The sequence below is a fragment of the Metopolophium dirhodum genome, chromosome 6, assembly GCF_019925205.1.
Source record: "Metopolophium dirhodum isolate CAU chromosome 6, ASM1992520v1, whole genome shotgun sequence".
Taxonomy (NCBI): domain Eukaryota; kingdom Metazoa; phylum Arthropoda; class Insecta; order Hemiptera; family Aphididae; genus Metopolophium; species Metopolophium dirhodum.
Genome location: NC_083565.1, coordinates 33,119,407 through 33,139,030, shown reverse-complemented (window position 1 = coordinate 33,139,030; position 19,624 = coordinate 33,119,407). Strand labels below are relative to the sequence as shown.

The 19,624-nt window shown below is 29.3% G+C and overlaps 1 protein-coding gene across 3 annotated transcripts; it reads right to left on the bottom strand.

Moving 5' to 3' along the window:
• Positions 1–1,467: 1,467 nt before the first annotated feature.
• LOC132946118 (kelch-like protein 3) lies at positions 1,468–9,872 on the bottom strand. 3 transcript variants are annotated; one of them, XM_061015957.1, is made up of 11 exons: positions 9,750–9,872; positions 4,651–4,762; positions 4,367–4,595; positions 4,118–4,293; positions 3,892–4,045; positions 3,671–3,827; positions 3,490–3,593; positions 3,128–3,430; positions 2,898–3,041; positions 1,891–2,143; positions 1,468–1,812 (listed from the first exon to the last, which is right to left on the bottom strand). In XM_061015957.1, the coding sequence occupies exons 2-11, from the start codon at positions 4,746–4,748 to the stop codon at positions 1,616–1,618; spliced, it is 1,815 nt and encodes a 604-aa protein (XP_060871940.1). In that variant the 5' UTR covers positions 4,749–4,762; positions 9,750–9,872; the 3' UTR covers positions 1,468–1,615. The 3 variants fall into 3 exon arrangements, with proteins under 3 accessions (XP_060871940.1, XP_060871939.1, XP_060871941.1); XM_061015956.1 differs by lacking the exon at positions 9,750–9,872 and adding an exon at positions 6,330–6,442; XM_061015958.1 differs by lacking the exon at positions 9,750–9,872 and adding an exon at positions 6,330–6,441 and having other exon boundaries at positions 3,949–4,045.
• Between the last annotated feature and the right edge of the window lie 9,752 nt (positions 9,873–19,624).

Below are 19,624 nucleotides of genomic sequence, written 5' to 3'. Positions count from 1 at the left end.
TAAACGGCTACGGGTACCTAAGTCTAAACGATGAACGCGATATCCACGCAATGTCGATATTTTAAGTCTTAATATGGGCCATTTACCATGATTTCAAACGCTAATATTTATTATTGTTTTAAATAATAGGTAACTATTTATTATTTATTTTGATGTTTCAAAAAATATTATCGAAATGAGGATAAGCCAACTTAATAGAAAATTCTATAGGTATCGTATCATTTGGTGTAATATACTTGCTCATATAATTTTTTTTCCCGAAGTATTGTCTTTTCAATTGAGTACAATTTTATTATATACCAAACCTAAATTCTCATTTTTAATTTAATTTTATCTTAGGTGATTAAAGTTATAACAGAAAATATAACTAAAACAAATAATTAACTATTTAAATTTAAATTCAGATAATTTGAGCAAGTTCTTAAAATAGGTACCCTGGTTCAAGTACTTTTTTCAAAAATATATTTTAGAATGCTTATTCAAGAACATAAAAAGTTATAACATTTTAATTTTAATTACGTTACACTTTATGGTGTGTATGTGTCATTGTAGTATACCTACCGTTATTACTATAAACGTTAAGATAATGAACCTCAATATTCGACAAGTTAAAGGAAACTGAAAGTGTTACGATTAATTGTAACATTCAACAAGAAAAATGCAAATATAAATTAGTAGTGAGTTGATAAATTTTCAATTTTCAAAATTCTGTTAGTCTGTAACTCGGTCAATTTTGGGTTTAGGATTATGGTCAATGGAACAAAATGTACTAGAAAATAATTACCTACCCATATCTGGTGTCAAAAATAAGAGTTGCTATTGAAAAAACTTAAGTTGTATTGCGCATGCGCAAACCAAAGGAGTTCAGAATTTGAATTTTTCTTAAAATGTGCACTTTGGTACCACCTATCTATCACAGCAAACCGTTTTTAAATCTAAGGCCATCGGGCTGAGATATTTAATAGCACATATAAGACGGGACACACTGTATACTTTAATAATCCCAAGTGTCCACGAATATTATTTTTAAACTAAAATTGTCATTTTTCATTTAAATACCTCTTTAATTTGATCCTAATTGTCCAAACTTAAGCTATAGAAATTAAACATAAAAGTTGTAAAATTAAAAAAAATACAATAAATGTATTATCATACAAAATAGGTAAAATTGTATATAAAACAAATGTATGTATTGTATATAATAAATTAAGAATCTTGAATGAAGTTTTCAATCTATTCTATCCAACAATTATAATTTTTAAATTGAAACGAGATGACTAAAATCGTTATTCTCCATTTAAATACCTCTCTAATTTGATCCTAATTTGAACAAAAATTATCTATGAAGAAAATTGTGTTTAGGCATATATTTTATAGTTTTTTTGGTTATATTATTAACTGCTAATGAGAAACCTTAATTTAAATGTCCAATCTTTAGCTATAGAAATTAAACATAAAAGTTGTGAATTTAAAAAAAATACAATAAATTTATTATCATAGAAAATAGGTAAAATTGTATATAAAAAAAATGTTTGTATTGAATATTATGCTATATATAGTGTGAGATACTATAATGCAATATATGAAAACATGTATATATTGTATACAAAAAAAATCATAAATGCTCATTAGTTGTAAAATGTCGTGGCCTATTAATGGCTACTACTCCAGGTGAAAACCGCATAATGTTCCATTTCGCTGTGACCATGGTCCAGGTATTAGTGTGTGGGTTGTAACATTCTACAGAATCCAAAACAGAAGTTTCATTTATTCCACCGACGACATACAATAAACCATCTAATGCGACTACTTCTATAATAAAAAATTAATTTAATTTGAAATATTAAAAAAAAATTTCATAAAATAGTTTACATTTATTCTACAAGTTACCTGCATATTTTCGAGGCACAAGTATGTCTGCTATAGTTGTCCATACTTCTGTACCTGGTGTGAGTTTTTCCACACTTTTCAATATGTTAAATCCATTATCACCGCCTACAGCATATATTTCACCATATAAAACTCCTACACCAGCACCACTGCGACGAACACACATGTTCCTGGCTGGTCTCCACAGATCATAACTGGGAGTATAATATAAAACAGAGGCTAAAGCCCGTCTTGATTGATCATAACCTCCTACCTACAAAATGTATATATACAAATAATTGTGAATAAAAATACCTGACGCTAAGAAGAAATCCCGAAGTAAAATATTATTGCATAACATTTTCTTATTGAGAACATATTTATAAGAAGTTGAATAAACAAAATATTATGATTTACAATTACAAAAATGTATCTATTATAAATTATCAATTTCAATGTTACACAGGTATAAAAATGTTTAGAAATTAAATATATTATATATTGTATATTATTTATAAGTTCTATATTTAACAAATATAATACAAAAGATCATTCAGGACTAAAACTAATTAATGTTAAGTAGTAAAAAAACTTAATGAAACTAAAATAATTGGGCTATATTTAATTTTGAAAATAAACATTTAATAAAGTTTAATTTTTTTGTGTATATTGTATTAACAATATTAAAAACTAATAAGTAAGGTCATATTAATAGAATAATAATACTTTTTATTTTACATTAAGCATAAATCTATAACAAAAATTAAATAGAATTTTTGTACTTCCAATATAAATTTAGGTAGATTTTACAATCAATGAAAATTAAGTTTTTCCTGATGAAATAATTAAATCATTGAAATAAAGTGCTATATAAATAAATATTTTTATTAGCTTATTTTTCAATATCAATTTAAATTTTGAATTTATCGAAATTTTTTATTTTGTAAAAATGTTACGCTATTCTTTCTCGGGAGAATTTTATTATTATAACAAATAAAATACAAAATTAAAACCATAAAAATATATACCACGTATAAAAAATCATCCAGAACTCCAACCGCAAATGAAGATCTTGTAGAAGACATATTTGATATCATATGCCACCTTTGAGTACGGAAGTCAAAAACTTCTGCACTTTTTAAATCACCATCTCTATCATTGTATCCTCCTACCTTAAATTAAATGTATAATTTATTGTTATGTGCTTTTTAATAGAAATAATGATTAAACTAATAAATTATGATTCATTATTACTTACGGCATAGATATTATTATTAATTACACCTACTCCTAACAATTGTCGCTCGACTAACATGTCGTCACATCGTTGCCAACAAAGGGATTTTGAAGAGAAATCTAGCATATGAACACACCGATAAGGTGATAAACCATAAGCAAAGCCACCCACATCAAATACAACATTATTGTTAATTACGGCTAGACTATGTCTTCTATGGTTTGTAATCAATTCTGGTCCAAAATGCCATAGGTTTGTTCGTGTATCGAACCATTCTAAACTATTACTTAATCCAGACCCAATTCCACCAACAGCTATTATAACCTGTTATAATTAAATTATTAAATGCATTGGGAAGATAAATAAATTATACGGAATCATACTTGTTCTCCATGTCTGGGTTTATACTGAATGCTTTGTGGAATTAACAATTCTGATTCAAATTGTAATGCCCTAAGCATTATGCCTCTATGTATTGACTCACGACCTTAAAAATAACAAATAAATATATATCTAAAAAATAAATTAATACACAATGAAAGCATAATTAAAGGGAAAACTTACATTTAGAATATCTCTGAATAAGAGGTTCCTCAAATACATTTGTAAATAAGTAAGCCTTCGACATTAATGGAAAACGTACATGTTCCAATAATTGAGGTAAAATATAATGTCTTGAATCCAATTCATAGTTTATCCATCTAATAACACTTTCAAATACCTAAAACGATAAAAAAAACTTATACATTTATAAGACTACTTAATATTGCATGTTAGAAGGTTACTTTATTATTTCTTCGTAAATAATAAAATATAACAATAATCAATTTTAGTTTGCCTACTATTTCTTCAGCTGATACTGGAAGTCTATCACTGGATATCAACTTAATTACTTGTTCTGATGATAAGGATAGGAATTCGTCACAACCAAAAACTTGTCTAAGAATCAAAATATTACAATAATAAATAAAATTCCTTTATAGAATCATAATAATAAATTATATTTCGTACAAAAAGTATTGATGAATATATACTTCTGAACTTGTTATCAAATTCGTACAGCTATGAACATCAGCGAAAGAGTTAATACCAATACAATTTGTAGGACAGAGCTGTGACTGTAAAAAATCACAACAAGCCTCTTTTACTCCGTGAAACAGCAAGAGATCTGCAGCCGGTAATAATACCTTAAGAAATAAATAACAAACGATTTGAATAATTTAGTTTTCTATAATTAAATCAAACTTTATTTATTATTACCCGGACGTTTTCTTCAGTGATCAAGATTTTTCCTGAATATATAAAGTTTACTAACTGCTGTAAAGCGGTTGAGTCAAACTGTTTCATTAATACGAGGTCATGATTCCTTTCTGCAAAATTTGTGAACATAGCATGGAAATACGGACTAGCTGCTGATAAAACCACTTTATGTGCAGTTACTATTTTGTGATCGTCAGTTTTCAGTTTAATATCACAAAACATTTCACCACTACAAAAAAGTTTTATTAATATTTTTCTAGGAGATTAAATCACTTAACACTTACTTGCGTAAGGATTGCAAACTTTCATAAAAATCTAAAAAAGATGAGTTTTTGTATAATACTGGTTCACATTTACTGGAATCAGGATTTGTATTTTCCATTTTGTATTTTCAAACTAAAAAAGACATTTTAACTATCAATCATAATTATCGATAAATATTGTTAACAATTCTCTATGAAAAAATAATGAAATCCATAATTATTTTAAATTAAAATCATAAAAAATAAATATCGAGAGCAAAGTTTGCTGGATGAAATGAAATGATTTTAAAATATTATGGAATAATTTTTGTACAACATTACTAACATGATATTGTTTTGAGATGGTGTTTATACAATATATTTTTTAGTAAAATATTGTTGAATTCCATATAGGTAGGTACATATCTAAAAATATGTTCTTTCCTTTAAAGTGGTTTACTTAAGTAATTGTATTAAAATTATCAGTAATTGTATTAAAATTAATTTGAATAGTCTATTTGATATTGTTACACCTAGGCTAGTATAGAGACTTTGGGTGCCTGGAAAAATAAGGGATATAGTTTGTTTGTTTTAAAATGTGATGTGTAGAGGTTGACACATTGAGACACAGATTTTTCTACAAGTTATATCACAATCAAAATAAGACATGGGTTGGTTTACACTGAGATATTATGTATAATAATTGCAACAATCTGTGTACAGAAGTATATTAGGAACTGTTGTCATTCAAGCGATTTTGTATGTCTTGTACTCTAATGGTGATACTTTCACTCCCTTGAAAAACTGTGGCTTCTGACAATCTGACTCTTACCTATTACTATCGAGTTTCGTTTTTCCCCTTCTGCTTTTCGACTTAAAAGTGGACCATTGATCCGGGCATCTTTTTTCCTCACTTGTAAGAACCATTCCTTAAACGTTTTAGCTACAACTTTATCTTTTCCATTTCAGACTGGAACATTTTCCATTGTTGCGCGTTAAATATTCAAATATTCTTTATAAAATCCAATTGAATGTGGAATAACGTTAAACGAACTGCGGCACCAGTTAAACGAATTTTTGGAAGAACATTGTACGACTTAAATAACTCGCACTTCTGTTTCAAACTTATATGTTGGAGTTAAGACATTTTTAGATTTTTAGAAGTATGAAAGACTAATCGTCTTACGTACGCATGACGAAGCTGAACTAGGAACGATACGTACAGGAAAGAGCATTCTTATATAGGAACTGCACTTACGATAGAATACAGTAAAAACAATTGTAACGACGGCAATGGTCCGTCCCGGGACAATTTGTTTTAATAACGCTATTGTATCAATTATCCGTGTTCCTAATAAGCAGCTTCTACAGTATTAATAACTATTCCCTATTTTAGTAAAATTTAACACATTAGACGTGATACAAGGGCCGTTCTTACAATGTCTGATAACACAAACCGACAGAATTTCTTTAGTATTACCGTTGGAATTCTGCCGGTTAGTCTCAACCGATTCTTAACCGGCCATCATGAACGGCTCTTAAAGAGTATAAGACAAGAAAAATGTGTCTCATTGTGCCCCATCGCGTATTGCCAAACGTTAACCATTTCAAGTTAAATAAAAATACCTAAACGCAAAGTTTTATGTGAGTAATTATTGCTCAGAATATGTATTTTTTTCTTCTGATTAATAGCATAATGTAATACAACAAAAAATACTTACCATTAAAAAAATTACACGACAGTACGACACGAACAAATTTAACCGGGCGAGCCGGACGACGTATTTTCTTGTTTTGTTAACATAATTGAGAGAAATGTTTATGGTACAGGCCGGTAATTGTCAGAAAATTGATAAGGATAGGGATACAATAATTTTGGCATTTAAAGAGTGACCAACGTAAAAAAAAAATAATGTGCTTGGGCACTTTTTTGCGTCCGCGTACACGACGAGTACTCGAAATAATGCTTCGATTTTAAACTTCAGTATCTTGTTCGAGGGGAAAGGGAATCCAGTTGGTGCATTCGTGAGGCTAAAATTCCCAGTAGTTTTCAAAAGCGCCGGGAAAAACAACGTGACAATTATTGAGGAAAAATGGGAATTTCAAGCAAAATCGATTTTGGATTTTGGTGTAATTGTAAAACAAATGACCGTATATGTATAATATAATTTCCATTGGTCGTTTATAATAGCGTTTGGAGTTCATATCATTATTTGGATATTGACTCTACTTCTCGTGTAGCGATTTTACTCATTTTGTTGTAATATTCAAATACGATCCATGATATCAGAACTAAACCGTTTCGCATCGTTGCATATCGGTGCGGACCATTTGATTTGATTTCTCTCTATATGTACACTGCCAAACACTTACAATTTCACATACAATTTTTGTATGCTAATGGACTAAGGTCTCACCACAGATTAAGTGAAGTCCATAGTCTCACTGTTCCCCCCCCCACCCCCTCGCCATTGCATACCTATTACCTATATACCATTATATAATATACCTACCTATAATATATACCTACATGCACATTGCAATTTGATTACACAAATGTATGGAATATATTGTATGTGATATAGAGCGATTCACCCCATTCATTCATTTTTGTAAATTTTAACTCATTGTATATTTTAAAAAAAACCGATTCTAAGCATAGTTGGTCTGTGCACCTATGATTATACCAAGTATGCCTATATTTTATGATTTAATAGTGATAAAGGTAATTATACCACTTTGTTATTATTGGGGGCATTAGTAGTAGGTACAGTCGAAGGATAAATTAGTTTTCGTCGAAAATATTGCATTTGGAAATGTCATTGAGTGTTATATCGTTATAATAAATAATAATATATTTTAAATGTTTCCAAACAGCTATCATAGTTATTATTATTTGTTTAAATATATAATACTCTAATTTGTCGAAAATTTGTCGAAATTAGACAATGTATATTATACCTAATACCTGTACAAAAAGTTAATGTAATTTTTTTTTTATATTTTTTGGATACCATACATAAACTACTTTCGTGAAACCTTTGTTTTAGATATTCAATCCTTAGCTATATATAAATGTTTATTTTTTTTTACACATTTTTATCTAGGAAATAATTTGAAAATTTTGAATTTTGTACAAATTTTTGGAAATACAATAAAAAATCTCAAATGTCTGTACATCGCTCAAAACGAATCAAAATATTTTGATAGTTGCATCAAGGATAGAAAATAGTATAAAACTTAGTGTAAATTTCAATATTTGCTGTTATTTGTAGATATTTTTTTATTATGAGCGAAACGATGAATGTATTGATTTTACGATCATGTGTGTTTTTTTTTTATTTTTGTTTCTGTCCTTAGCGTTTGGGGCAGTAAAACTGGTAATCGGAAAAAAAAATCCCCGACCCTAGGAAAAAAAATCGCCAGACTACAATATTACTCACAACCACAGTCCACATGCAACATGAACAAATATTTTTTAAACATTAATTATAGTATCTATAATTACCGTTTACCACATTATTAATGTATAATTACAAATACGTATATTATATTATAATATAATAATATATTATGTGTAATATGCCTCGTGCCTACATTTAATAAATTATTGTTTGATATTATTATTATTATTATTATTATTATTATTATTATTATCACCTATATTTTGTATAATATTTTTTTTTTTTTTTATCGGGTAACCCGCGGCAACATGGGCCATTGGGTGTGGGGGAGGGCACTGTAGGTTTTTAAATTGGGTAGGTTGGTACACGTGTGTGTTGTGTTTCGGCAGAATTTCTAAAGGGACACCCGTAGGTTTCTGCCGTGCCCTGGTTAGGGGGGGGGGGGGTGGCGGCACTTGTTCTCCGGACACCGTGACTTGCCCGAATAAAAATGCCGCCCGCGGCCGAGGTATCGAACTCGGTTCGGCTGCGTCGCAGCCGACGCCTTAGTCCGTATAATATTTTTGTATACTATGTTTTTAACTTTATTATTGATTGACGTGTCGATCATTCGAAATATTTTTATATGCTATACATTTGTGGAGTTGTTGAATTAATTAAGTTGAATTACACATAATTATATTTAAAACAAAATATTATTTATAATGTAGGTATACTTTTTTTAATAATATAATATATACGTATTTGTAATTGAATATCAATAATGTGGTAAACGGTAATTATAGACGCTAATTATTAACGTTTGAAAAATATTTGTTCATGTTGCGTGTGGTTGTGAGTAATACTGTAGTCTGGGGATTTTTTTTCCTGGGGATTTTATTTCCGGGATTCAGTAAAACTATACTTCCATTTCCTTCAACAGCGTCTTTTTCCATGGGAAAGTGAATCTAGTTGGTGTATTGGACAGGATGGGATTGAACATTTTTATGTTGGATTTTCATATTTGTTCAAATTTTTTTTATTCAGAACACAAAGTTATGACTTTTAATAGGATAAAATATTAACATAATAGGTATGCTACGTACATACCTACACGCATATATATATATATAAGAGACAAACAAATTGAGCTAAAAAAAAAATAAAAAACTCCCCGGAAATTTCGCTCGGCACGAATTCCGATCTCACCCTACCTCCTGCAAGGTTGACGCCCAGTCAGACTTCCGAATTAGACTGTGGGTACGAAATATTATTCGTGGGTTTGTGGGTACTTATAAACAATAGACCCTTTAAATATAGGTGTATTAGAATATTGTATACACATCACAATAACATTTTCAAATGTAATTTTTTCGCAAAAAATAAATTTTTAATAACCTATACTGTACGACTAAGCCTAATAAATAGTAAAATAAATTACTTTAATAGCAATAATAATATCATAATATATTCTTAGTAATATGTGATTTTTATAATTTCTTTAGTGTTACCGATGGAATTCTGCCGTCTTAACCGATACTCAACCGGCCATTATGAACGAGCCGCAAGAGTATAAGACGAAACAAATGTGTCTCAATGTGTCCCCTACACGCGCATTGCCCCACCCAACACGTAAACATTTCAAGTTAAATATTTAATAAAAAATACCTAAACGCAAAAATGTATATGAGTAATAAAGCTCAGAATATGTATTTTTTCTTCTGATTAACATAATGAATAAAAACAAAAAATACTTACCTTTAAAAAAAATTACACGACGACGATGCGACAGCAGGTAGGTACGACACGAAAAGTTAAACCGACCGATGTATTTTTTCGTTTTGATAACATTATTGATTGATGGGAATGTTGATAAACGACATCCACGTCAACGCAATCAAACCGTTGGTGTTTACGCAGAATCGATTTGACCGCGTCCATATTTACCTCCATGGAAAATTCGATTGGCATGCCGCGGCACGAATTATTCCGATCTCGATCTACCTCCAAGGTTGACGCCCAGTCCGTCCGACGTCCGAATCAGACTGTTAGTGGCAAAATAATTTTCGGTGTTTTTCGAGAATTTCGAAAAACCATTAGAACCCCGGATATAAAAATCGCGAAGACGATTAGGTACGCGCGAAAATTTTCACTTGCAAGGGGCGATGCATCTGAACGCCGAATAAGATGTTTTCACATAAAAAAAAACCGTCGTCAACCGGAGTTTCGGGTACATGAAAAATCAGGGAGATGGTACTTTCAAATTGGTGTATTTAGGTGCATACCTAACGAAATATCACTACACTTTCAATTTGAATTTTTGGACTATACACGGTCAATTTACGGTGCTCCTAAACCTGAATAAACAACGCGGAATAACCTAACAGTCAACACCATAATTTTTAACCTGCGTAACTATAAAGTATAAACTTGTATAATATTATCTATTTTACGTGGGTGGTAGCCGGTGGGTACAATATTTTCCGTACCGGTACCAATATACCATATACAATGAGTCTCACATTATCATAGGCACACATAAGGTGGGACTTGGTGGGGGGGGGGCTAAGCCCCCTAATCTGAATTCAGCCCCCCCTCGGATTTATTATCGTATTAGTGTAATTTTTGTGATGAAAAAAAAATTAAAATATGACCTACGTCGTAGTAGGTGCATAATACATAAAAATAAATTTAAAAATAATCAAGTGATAGAAATAGATATAATAATAAAATATTAATGTAAGCATAAAAAGAACTCACAGCAATATTATGTTTTGACAATTTTTTAACAATATTCATGCTTTAATTTAAACATTTTATGTATATTCGATGAAAATTGCTCGAAAAATGTTTTTGATTATTGTCACAATATTATTAGATCACTATTTGGCAGAGGATCCAATGTTTCCACAATAATCTCTTAAAATATATAGAAAATATTTAATGTGTTTCTTGTGTGAATATTATTTTTAATAGTTGCAAGAACATTATATGTTAGGAATTTTCAGAATATTGTTTTTAAATGTTTCTAATGATGATTATTGACGGCGATTGTAAAAATATTCAGTTTAATGTTGTGATTACATTATATGGAGGTGATTTTGATAATATTATCCTTCTATATTTTAAAAACAATCAACTCCAATATTGTGAAGATAATAAATGATTTTATACATTTTTATGCTCCTTATTACAATTTTGCTATTTAATTTTTTAGTACAGAATAGGAAATTAGAATTCAAAACATTGTGTAATATTTCTGATATAATATATATTAAAACAAAAATATATAAGTATACAATTATATTATACATGGCTTTCCTATAGCTATTATATAATCAGTTTATAATAAAAATTAAAAAACAAATTTATAAGTATAAAGTTATATTAGCTGGTAATATCCATAGCTGCAGTTTGGTATACATAGCTATTATATCTGTTTATAATAAAAATTTAAAAAAAAAAAATATGTAATAAGTATAAAATTTTATTTGGTGGTATACTTGGCTTTCCTAGCTACATCATAATTATATTAATAAAGTATTAATATAGTATTATATAGTATTATATAATATTAAAAATATAAATATATGCTGTCCTAGCTATTACACAATCAGTTTATAATAAAAATTTAAAAAAAAAAATATGTAATAAATATAAAATTATATTAGCTGGTATACAATATACATGGCTTTCCTAGCTATAATATAATCATTATATAGTTAAATGACAAAAATTATAGTTTAATTTAATAAGAAAATTTGTTAGTTAATTTAAATGACGGTGCTCGGCTGGCCAGCTGCTGCCACCTGGGCCCGCATAAATTTAAAAATTGACACACGACAATGATAAGTTATAATAAAACTTGGCGATTCGCACCGATACAAGCACGTAATAATAATAAAATGCGCGATTTGAGCTCACAAGATATGATAATAAAAACGTGGCGGTTAGCGCCTTTGCTTATAATATGTATTATTATAACAATTAAGCGCACACTAAAAAATGAATACGACTTTCATACAATTACAAAGAGATGACGATTCGCGCCCACGCAATAGATATAATAAAAAAACAATACTGGCAATTCGTGCATAAGCAATATACCATATTCGTATAACATAAAAGACGGCGCTTTGCGCTAGTAAACAATAATAAATCCGCGTTAGCACTACGGAACGGACTTCGGGCACAAACGTCGGGACCTGGTGCACATTTCTGCACAAACGTTGCACAAACGTTTGGCACATTCAAAAATCCAGATATTCAATGTGGGGGGCTACCGTTTCAATGGCACCCCCCCCCCATTTTGTTTTTGGGATAGAGCTTTCAGTTTTTGTGCACAAACGATTGGACTTGGTGCACATTTCTGCACAAACGATGCACAAACGTTTGGCGTGATCAAAAGTTCAAATTTCGAAAGTGTGGGGGGGGCATTGAAATGGACCTCTGGACACGTCCTTTCGGCAGCCGACGCGGTGGCAAAGAGCAATAAAATTTGAAACTGAAAATGTTCCTAAACATTTCAAAACAAATCAAAATATTTTGAAAGTTTAATCGTGCAAATAGAAAATGTGAATATAAATAACCAATGATAATTTTTTTGTGATCTGAAAAATAAAATTTGAACAAATATAATTAATATAGTTTTCAATCTTATCCTACAATCTACAATCTTATCTAATAATATGAAAGCCACTTGTTTTAAATTAAGAATATTTACTTCAAATTCAACATAATAAATCTTTATTTCTAAGTTCACATTTATGATTTCACATCTTCCGAGGGTCGCCTGTGACACTTTCTGTTATTATTTTTATAAGTATTTTAAGTTAAAATGTTGACAACATTCATCAAACTGAATATTTACCAATGTTTTAGTACCTAGTTAAAAATGTTCGACATTTATAGCTATAAGGATTGAAAATGTTGAACAAGGATACTCATAAATGGTTCATAATGTAACCAAAAAAATGTAATAAATATATAAATACAGTCATATTTTACAGATATTATAAGTTCAAATCTCGGGAGAAATAAATTACATATTAAAACCAAAAGTAACGAATTTAGTTATTTTGTTGTGATTTAAAAAAACATTCGGTTAAATGAAACTTTTAGAGTTGATTATTGTATTTTATTTACACAATGACATTTGAGAATGTAGGTATTATATATGTGTTTTTTTTAAAAATTAATTTAACCTACTAGAGAAGCGTGACAAAAATTAGTATGTGTGGCTCGGGCGGGAAGGAAATTTCAGTCTTGGGCGAAATGCACACGTCGCCCGCGACTTAAATAGTAAAAACATTTAATCATGTATCCAGCTTAAAACATATTTATGTTAAAAAAATTTCACCTCGGGAAACATTATTGGGAACAAATATGCATTTGTTATTTATAGATTTTTGTAATTTTTAAATTTATTTAAAGACTATACTGTTTTAGTGAAATAATAATATTTTGTCACTTTCAAGTTTTGAGAGGGTGGGGGATTTTCAAATTTGTCCATCCTATTTACCCGTGTCGTTTTTTTTGTTGTTTTGATCCCCTTCCCTTTCAGAAATCATGTCTACGCCACTGACAGTAAAGTCAGAGCGGTTGCCTACACTTTCCCCTTTTGTATTTTATAATCAGCAGAGTCAAATCGGTAGTGTGTTATAAAAAAATATATGGTACAAGATTCAAGGTAATTATATTGATTTGTGGTATCTATACTTTAGTATAAAGACGAAGAAAAGATCATTTAAAATACAAACCAAAGGACGCTACTCGATATTTTTCTTCCATACAGGTACAATAAAAAATGTATGAATCATAATTGATATGTTTTTGTTAAATGTTAACAAATGACCAGATGACAACGAAACCTCGCGAAAAATCGGTCAAAAACATTGTATAGTGTATCCAGCTTAAAAACAAATTTATGTTAAAAAAATGTCACTCCGCCGAAAAACCATTCCGCGGTTGTAAATTGGGAACAAATTTTCCCATCCCATTTAGCCAAGTCGTTTTTTTTTTTTTTTTGATCTCCCTCTCTTCTTTGGAAATTATGTCTACGCCACTGACAGTGAAGTCAGAGCAGTTGCCTATATTTTCTCCTTTTATATTTTATAATCAGCAGAGTCAAAACGGTAGTGTGTTATAAAAAAATAAAGATGATAATATTATTTTCTATAACACACTACAAGGTATTATACCTTTATGGTACAAGCTTCAACGTAATTATATTGATTTGTGGTATCTATACTTTAGTATAAAGACGAAGAAAAGATCATTTAAAATACAAACCAAAGGACGTTACTCGATATTTTTCCTCCATACAGGTACAATAAAAAATGTATGAATCATAATTGATATGTTTTTGTTAAATGTTAACAAGTGACCAGATGACAACGAAACCTCGCGAAAAATCGGTCAAAAACATTGTATAGTGTATCCAGCTTAAAAACAAATTTATGTTAAAAAAATGTCACTCCGCCGAAAAATCATTCCGCGGTTGTAAATTGGGAACAAATTTTCCCATCCCATTTAGCCAAGTCGTTTTTTTTGTTGTTTTGATCCCCTCCCCTTTCAGAAATCATGTCTACGCCACTGACAGTAAAGTCAGAGCGGTTGCCTACACTTTCCCCTTTTGTATTTTATAATCGGCAGAGTCAAAACGGTAGTGTGTTATAAAAAAATAAAGATGATAATATTATTTTCTATAACACACTACAAGGTATTATACCTTTATGGTACAAGATTCAAGGTAATTATGTACCTGTAATTGTTTATTATATATTAATTATATTCATAAATTATTAATTTATAATATTATACCTTGGCATATCAGGAATTATACCATTCTATCATACATATTTTTTTGAACATATTGGTTAAACAATTTAAAAAAAATAATAATTTCAGTTGCGTAGGTAATTAGTTACATTATAAGAGACAACCCTTTAGGAAGCAACTTCAATTATGTTTCATCAATATAGACCTAACTATTTGTGATATTTGCTGCAATAAGTGCTACTCAGTTGGTACGTAAATTGATATTAATAAGTAATAACATAAACTAATATTATTAGAGCTGTTAGCTTTGTAGATTGGGAACAAATATTTATTATTTATTATTTATCGATTTTTGTAATTTTTAAATTTATTTAAACACTATAATATTTTAGTGAAATAATAATATTGTGACCCTTTCATTTATTCCTCTTCACCACGTTTCAATAAGATACCTGTAACTGTTTAAGCCTTTAGGAAGCAACTTCAATTATGTTTCATCAATATAGGCCTAACTATTTGTAATATTTGCCGCAACAAGTGCTACTCAGTTGGTACCTAAGTTTGTTTTTATAATATAAACTTATATTATTAGATCTGTCAGCTGACTAGCTGAGATGAGAAACTATAAATATAGATATATAATTATAGGTTATTGAATACATAATACCTATGTTATAAAAACGTTTGCAAATATTATTGTTTAGATAGAATTTTGTACAACATTTTTTTTTCATGGCCAACATTTGAAAATGTAATAGAATAAGATTCCTCGTAAGTTTGTCTACTTTCAAAAAAAAAAAAAAATCGGGTAAGTCGAAGTCGCTTTGCCTGTACAGTAGATGAGTGACTAAAATGGATGGTGCTAAATTCGAATCGATAAACTATTCCGAGCACATACGGTTTGTTCGCCAATAGGATATTGTTATTGCTTATTATTAATACGGCAGCAAGTCAAGTTGAATTATTAATATTTGTTTATTATCATAATTCTATATAATAATATACTTTTAAAAGTACCCACGCAATATTTTTTTAAAATACCAAAATCACAAAATTAAAATCATTCTTCTTCGTCCAAATTTGATCATAAAATATCTATAAAAAAAACTGTGATTTTAGATTCTGAACGAAGCGATGAATGTATTGATTTTACAATGTTTAATAGAAGGCTGTTGAGTAAAAAAGCTTGAAAATTTAATAGAAGGCTCCTAGGTTATTGTTTCAAAGGCAGATGAAAAAAATTAAAAATCCTTAGTCACAGTTTGTATTTATAAGCATTTAAAGTTCAAATTTTGACAAAATACGGAAAAATCACGAAATTTAGCAAATTATTTTGAGTTGAGAATTCATAAAAATGTTTCTTTTTAAATCTAAGATTTGAAAATGTAATATAAGATAACTCATAAGTTTGTCTACCTTTATCAAAAAAAAAATGTTTACAAGAAACATAAATTAAATTTTTATGAGCGTCTGAAATTTATATTTTTACAACATTTGATATTCACTGGATTTCTCATATGTAAAAATTTTCTTATTTTATTGTAATTAAAAAACGAATGACAGTAGATACTTGAAAATTTCACTGAATATTTATATTAGCATTTTCTATACACCATAAAATGTTGAAAATATTTTGACTCTTTTTGAGCTGTTTACGGACATTGTCAGTTTTCAATTTTTTTAGTTTTTTTTTCTATAATTATCAATAACATTTTATTTGTTCGGTAAAAAAGCGTGAAAATTTAATATAAGGCTCCTGATATATCGTTCTAATAGCAGTTGAAAAATATTAAAAGCACAATTTTTTTTTATAAGCATTTAAAGTTCAAATTTTGACAACATTTATCAAATTTATAATTTATTAATTATTTTGTAGTTAAAAATGTATAAAATGTTTAACTTTTATGGCTAAGGATTGAAAATTTAAAACAATGCTCCACGTAAATAGGTTATATATAAATTACTTTATTCACAATAATATCATCAAATATACTTGGTAATATCATAGGATGACTGACCGTTTTCGCTCAGAATCGTTTTTCTTATACAATGATATTATATCATTGAATTCAAATTTAACACCATCCATTACAGTGACTCACTTGTAACCTACTGTACAGCAGAGCGACATCCACTTAACCACCTTTTTTTTTTTCGGATACAGATTAACATACTTATATGGAACTTTGTTTTCAATTGTACACGCACTTTGGTTCAACGTACACACGAAACAGCTTCGTGTACCTAAGTCTTAACGATGAACGCGATATCCACGCAATGTCGATATATAAGTCTCAACGTGGGCCATTTACCATGATTTTAAACGCTAATGAGTAATATTTAATAATAAATATTTATTATTATTTTAAATAATATGTAGGTACCACTATTTAAAATACTATCGACATTTAGTTTGTTTAATTTTCATGGAGAAAAATTCTAGTTCTACAGTTTCGGTAACTTTTTATTTATCCACTCTAAATTTGTCATTCGTATACTCGTTTAAGGCCCCTGCAAACCCTATTAATTTTTTATCAAAACGACCTTAGCGACTGACCAAAATTAAAGTACTTTTAGTGGTTCGATTTAAAAAATGTATAAAGACGTTTTGATTGGTCAACAAGTCTACTTTGCATCGGTCAGAGCAAATTTTTGATATTTTAGATATTTTTTGAATATATTCGATACTAAAAATATTTATAAATTTATAAAATGTAAAATATTTATTCTCGTCAAGAATTTGCTGAAATTGAAAAAGTGCTCCGACCGATGCAAAGTAAACAAACATCTTTACATTTTTTAAATCGAACCTCTAGGACAGTGACGCCCAACCCTTTTTCCTCGGCGGGCCACTTTGGTAAACATTTGTAATCGAGCGGGCCACCAAATATAAAAGTACTCATAATCTCAGTCTTAATATAATTTAGTTACACATAGTAGGTTGCAATATAATATGGAGGTACATATTGGACTGGTTTTCTTATCTTTTTTATTGACTACTGCACAGATTACAAATTGAGGTACACGTTGTATAGGTACGCATTAACTTGATCAGTACGCTCTTTAAAGTGCACGGGTGATATCGATTTTAAATAATAAAATTTCTATTTTAAAATGTCCGACAGAAAAAAGATGTTAAATTACACGAAAAATCGTTGCGTTTATTCGAAAATCCATTCAATATTGATGAAATTGATGTCGATACTTCTTTTCAACTTGAACTTATTGAGTTAAAAACAAATTCATTTTACTATGATGAATTTCAAACAATGAAAAAAAATGTTATTTTAAAATTTTGAAAACATTATGATGAAAATGGCAACTGTATTTGGCTCGACGTATATGTGAACAAATATTTTCACGGATGAAACAAACAAAATCAATTCATATAGATCGCGACTTACGGATGAACACCTTCATTCAATTTTGAGGATTGGAACAACTAAATTCCAACCAGATTTTTCATTATTAGTAAGAGAAACACAAGTTCAGATTTCACATTAAAAACATTTTTATATACTTTTTATTTTTATTTTTATTATTGTATTTTTTATTTATAAATTAGTTAAAATCGTATTTTGTAATAGTTTTACTTTTATCGGAATATTTTGTTTTATTTTAATAATTTGTAACGGGCCACATGGAATACCTTGGCGGGCCACGTGTGGACCGCGGGCCGCGGGTTGGGCATGACTGCTCTAGAAGTACCTTAATTTTTGTCAGTGCCACGGCTATTTCACGTCCATAAATTGGTCGTGAATATTTTGATCTAGACATTGAATGACTCTACTCTAATGACTTTAATTGTTTAACCTAACCTAACCACATAAGAAATTACAATGTATTGAAAATTGTTGTGGGTCGCGGGTGATGGTAGGGGAGTATACGCACACTAATGATCATTTACTACACACTCAAAGACGATCGGTAATCGCAGGAACAAAATAATTGCCTAAACACAACTCCTTAAAAATGACACACTTGCAGGGGCCATGGACGAAAAATCCACACGAACATTATAATATGTTTTATGACTATTCGGTCGGAAATGTGTGTTTTATGTATAAATAATTATAATACAAATAAGTAATAACTGATCGTCAGCGATTATTATGCCTGTATGGTACCATTGATCGTTTTCTATTCGTGTTTTGAATTAATGTCAACATTAGTGTCAACAACTGCACTTTTTTGCCTTATAAATCAACTACCTACATAAGCCTATTTGTCTATACCGTATCACTTGGTGTAACTATATATTGCTATAAAAAATATAATATATTTCTTTTCCGAAGTATTGAATTTTTGATTGAGTACAATTCAAATATATTATTATATGCCTACCTAACTTCTCATTTTTTATTATTTTTATCTTATGTGATTAAATTTATAACAGAAAATATAACTAAAAATAATAAGTATTTAATTTTAAATTCAGATAATTTGAGCAAGTTTCAAATTTTTAAAATAGGTACCTACCCTGTCCAAGTACTTTTTTTCAAAAGTATATTTTAGAATGCGTATTCAAGAACATAAAAAGGTATAACATTTTAATTTTAATTACCTTACACTTTATAGTGTGTATGTGTCATTGTAGTATACCTAGCGTTATTACTACAAACGTTAAGATAATGAACCTCGGTATTCGACAAGGTAAAGGAAACTGAAAGTGTTACGATTAAGTGTAACATTCAACAAGAAAAGTGCAAATATATAGGTATGTACGAAAATAAATAAAATGCACCAGAAATACTAAAAAATGAACGTAAAGCAATGAATTCCTTAAAAATGCAAAATAAAAATTGTACCATTAAATTCTATACCTATTCCATGAATCAAATTTCTGTAAAGAC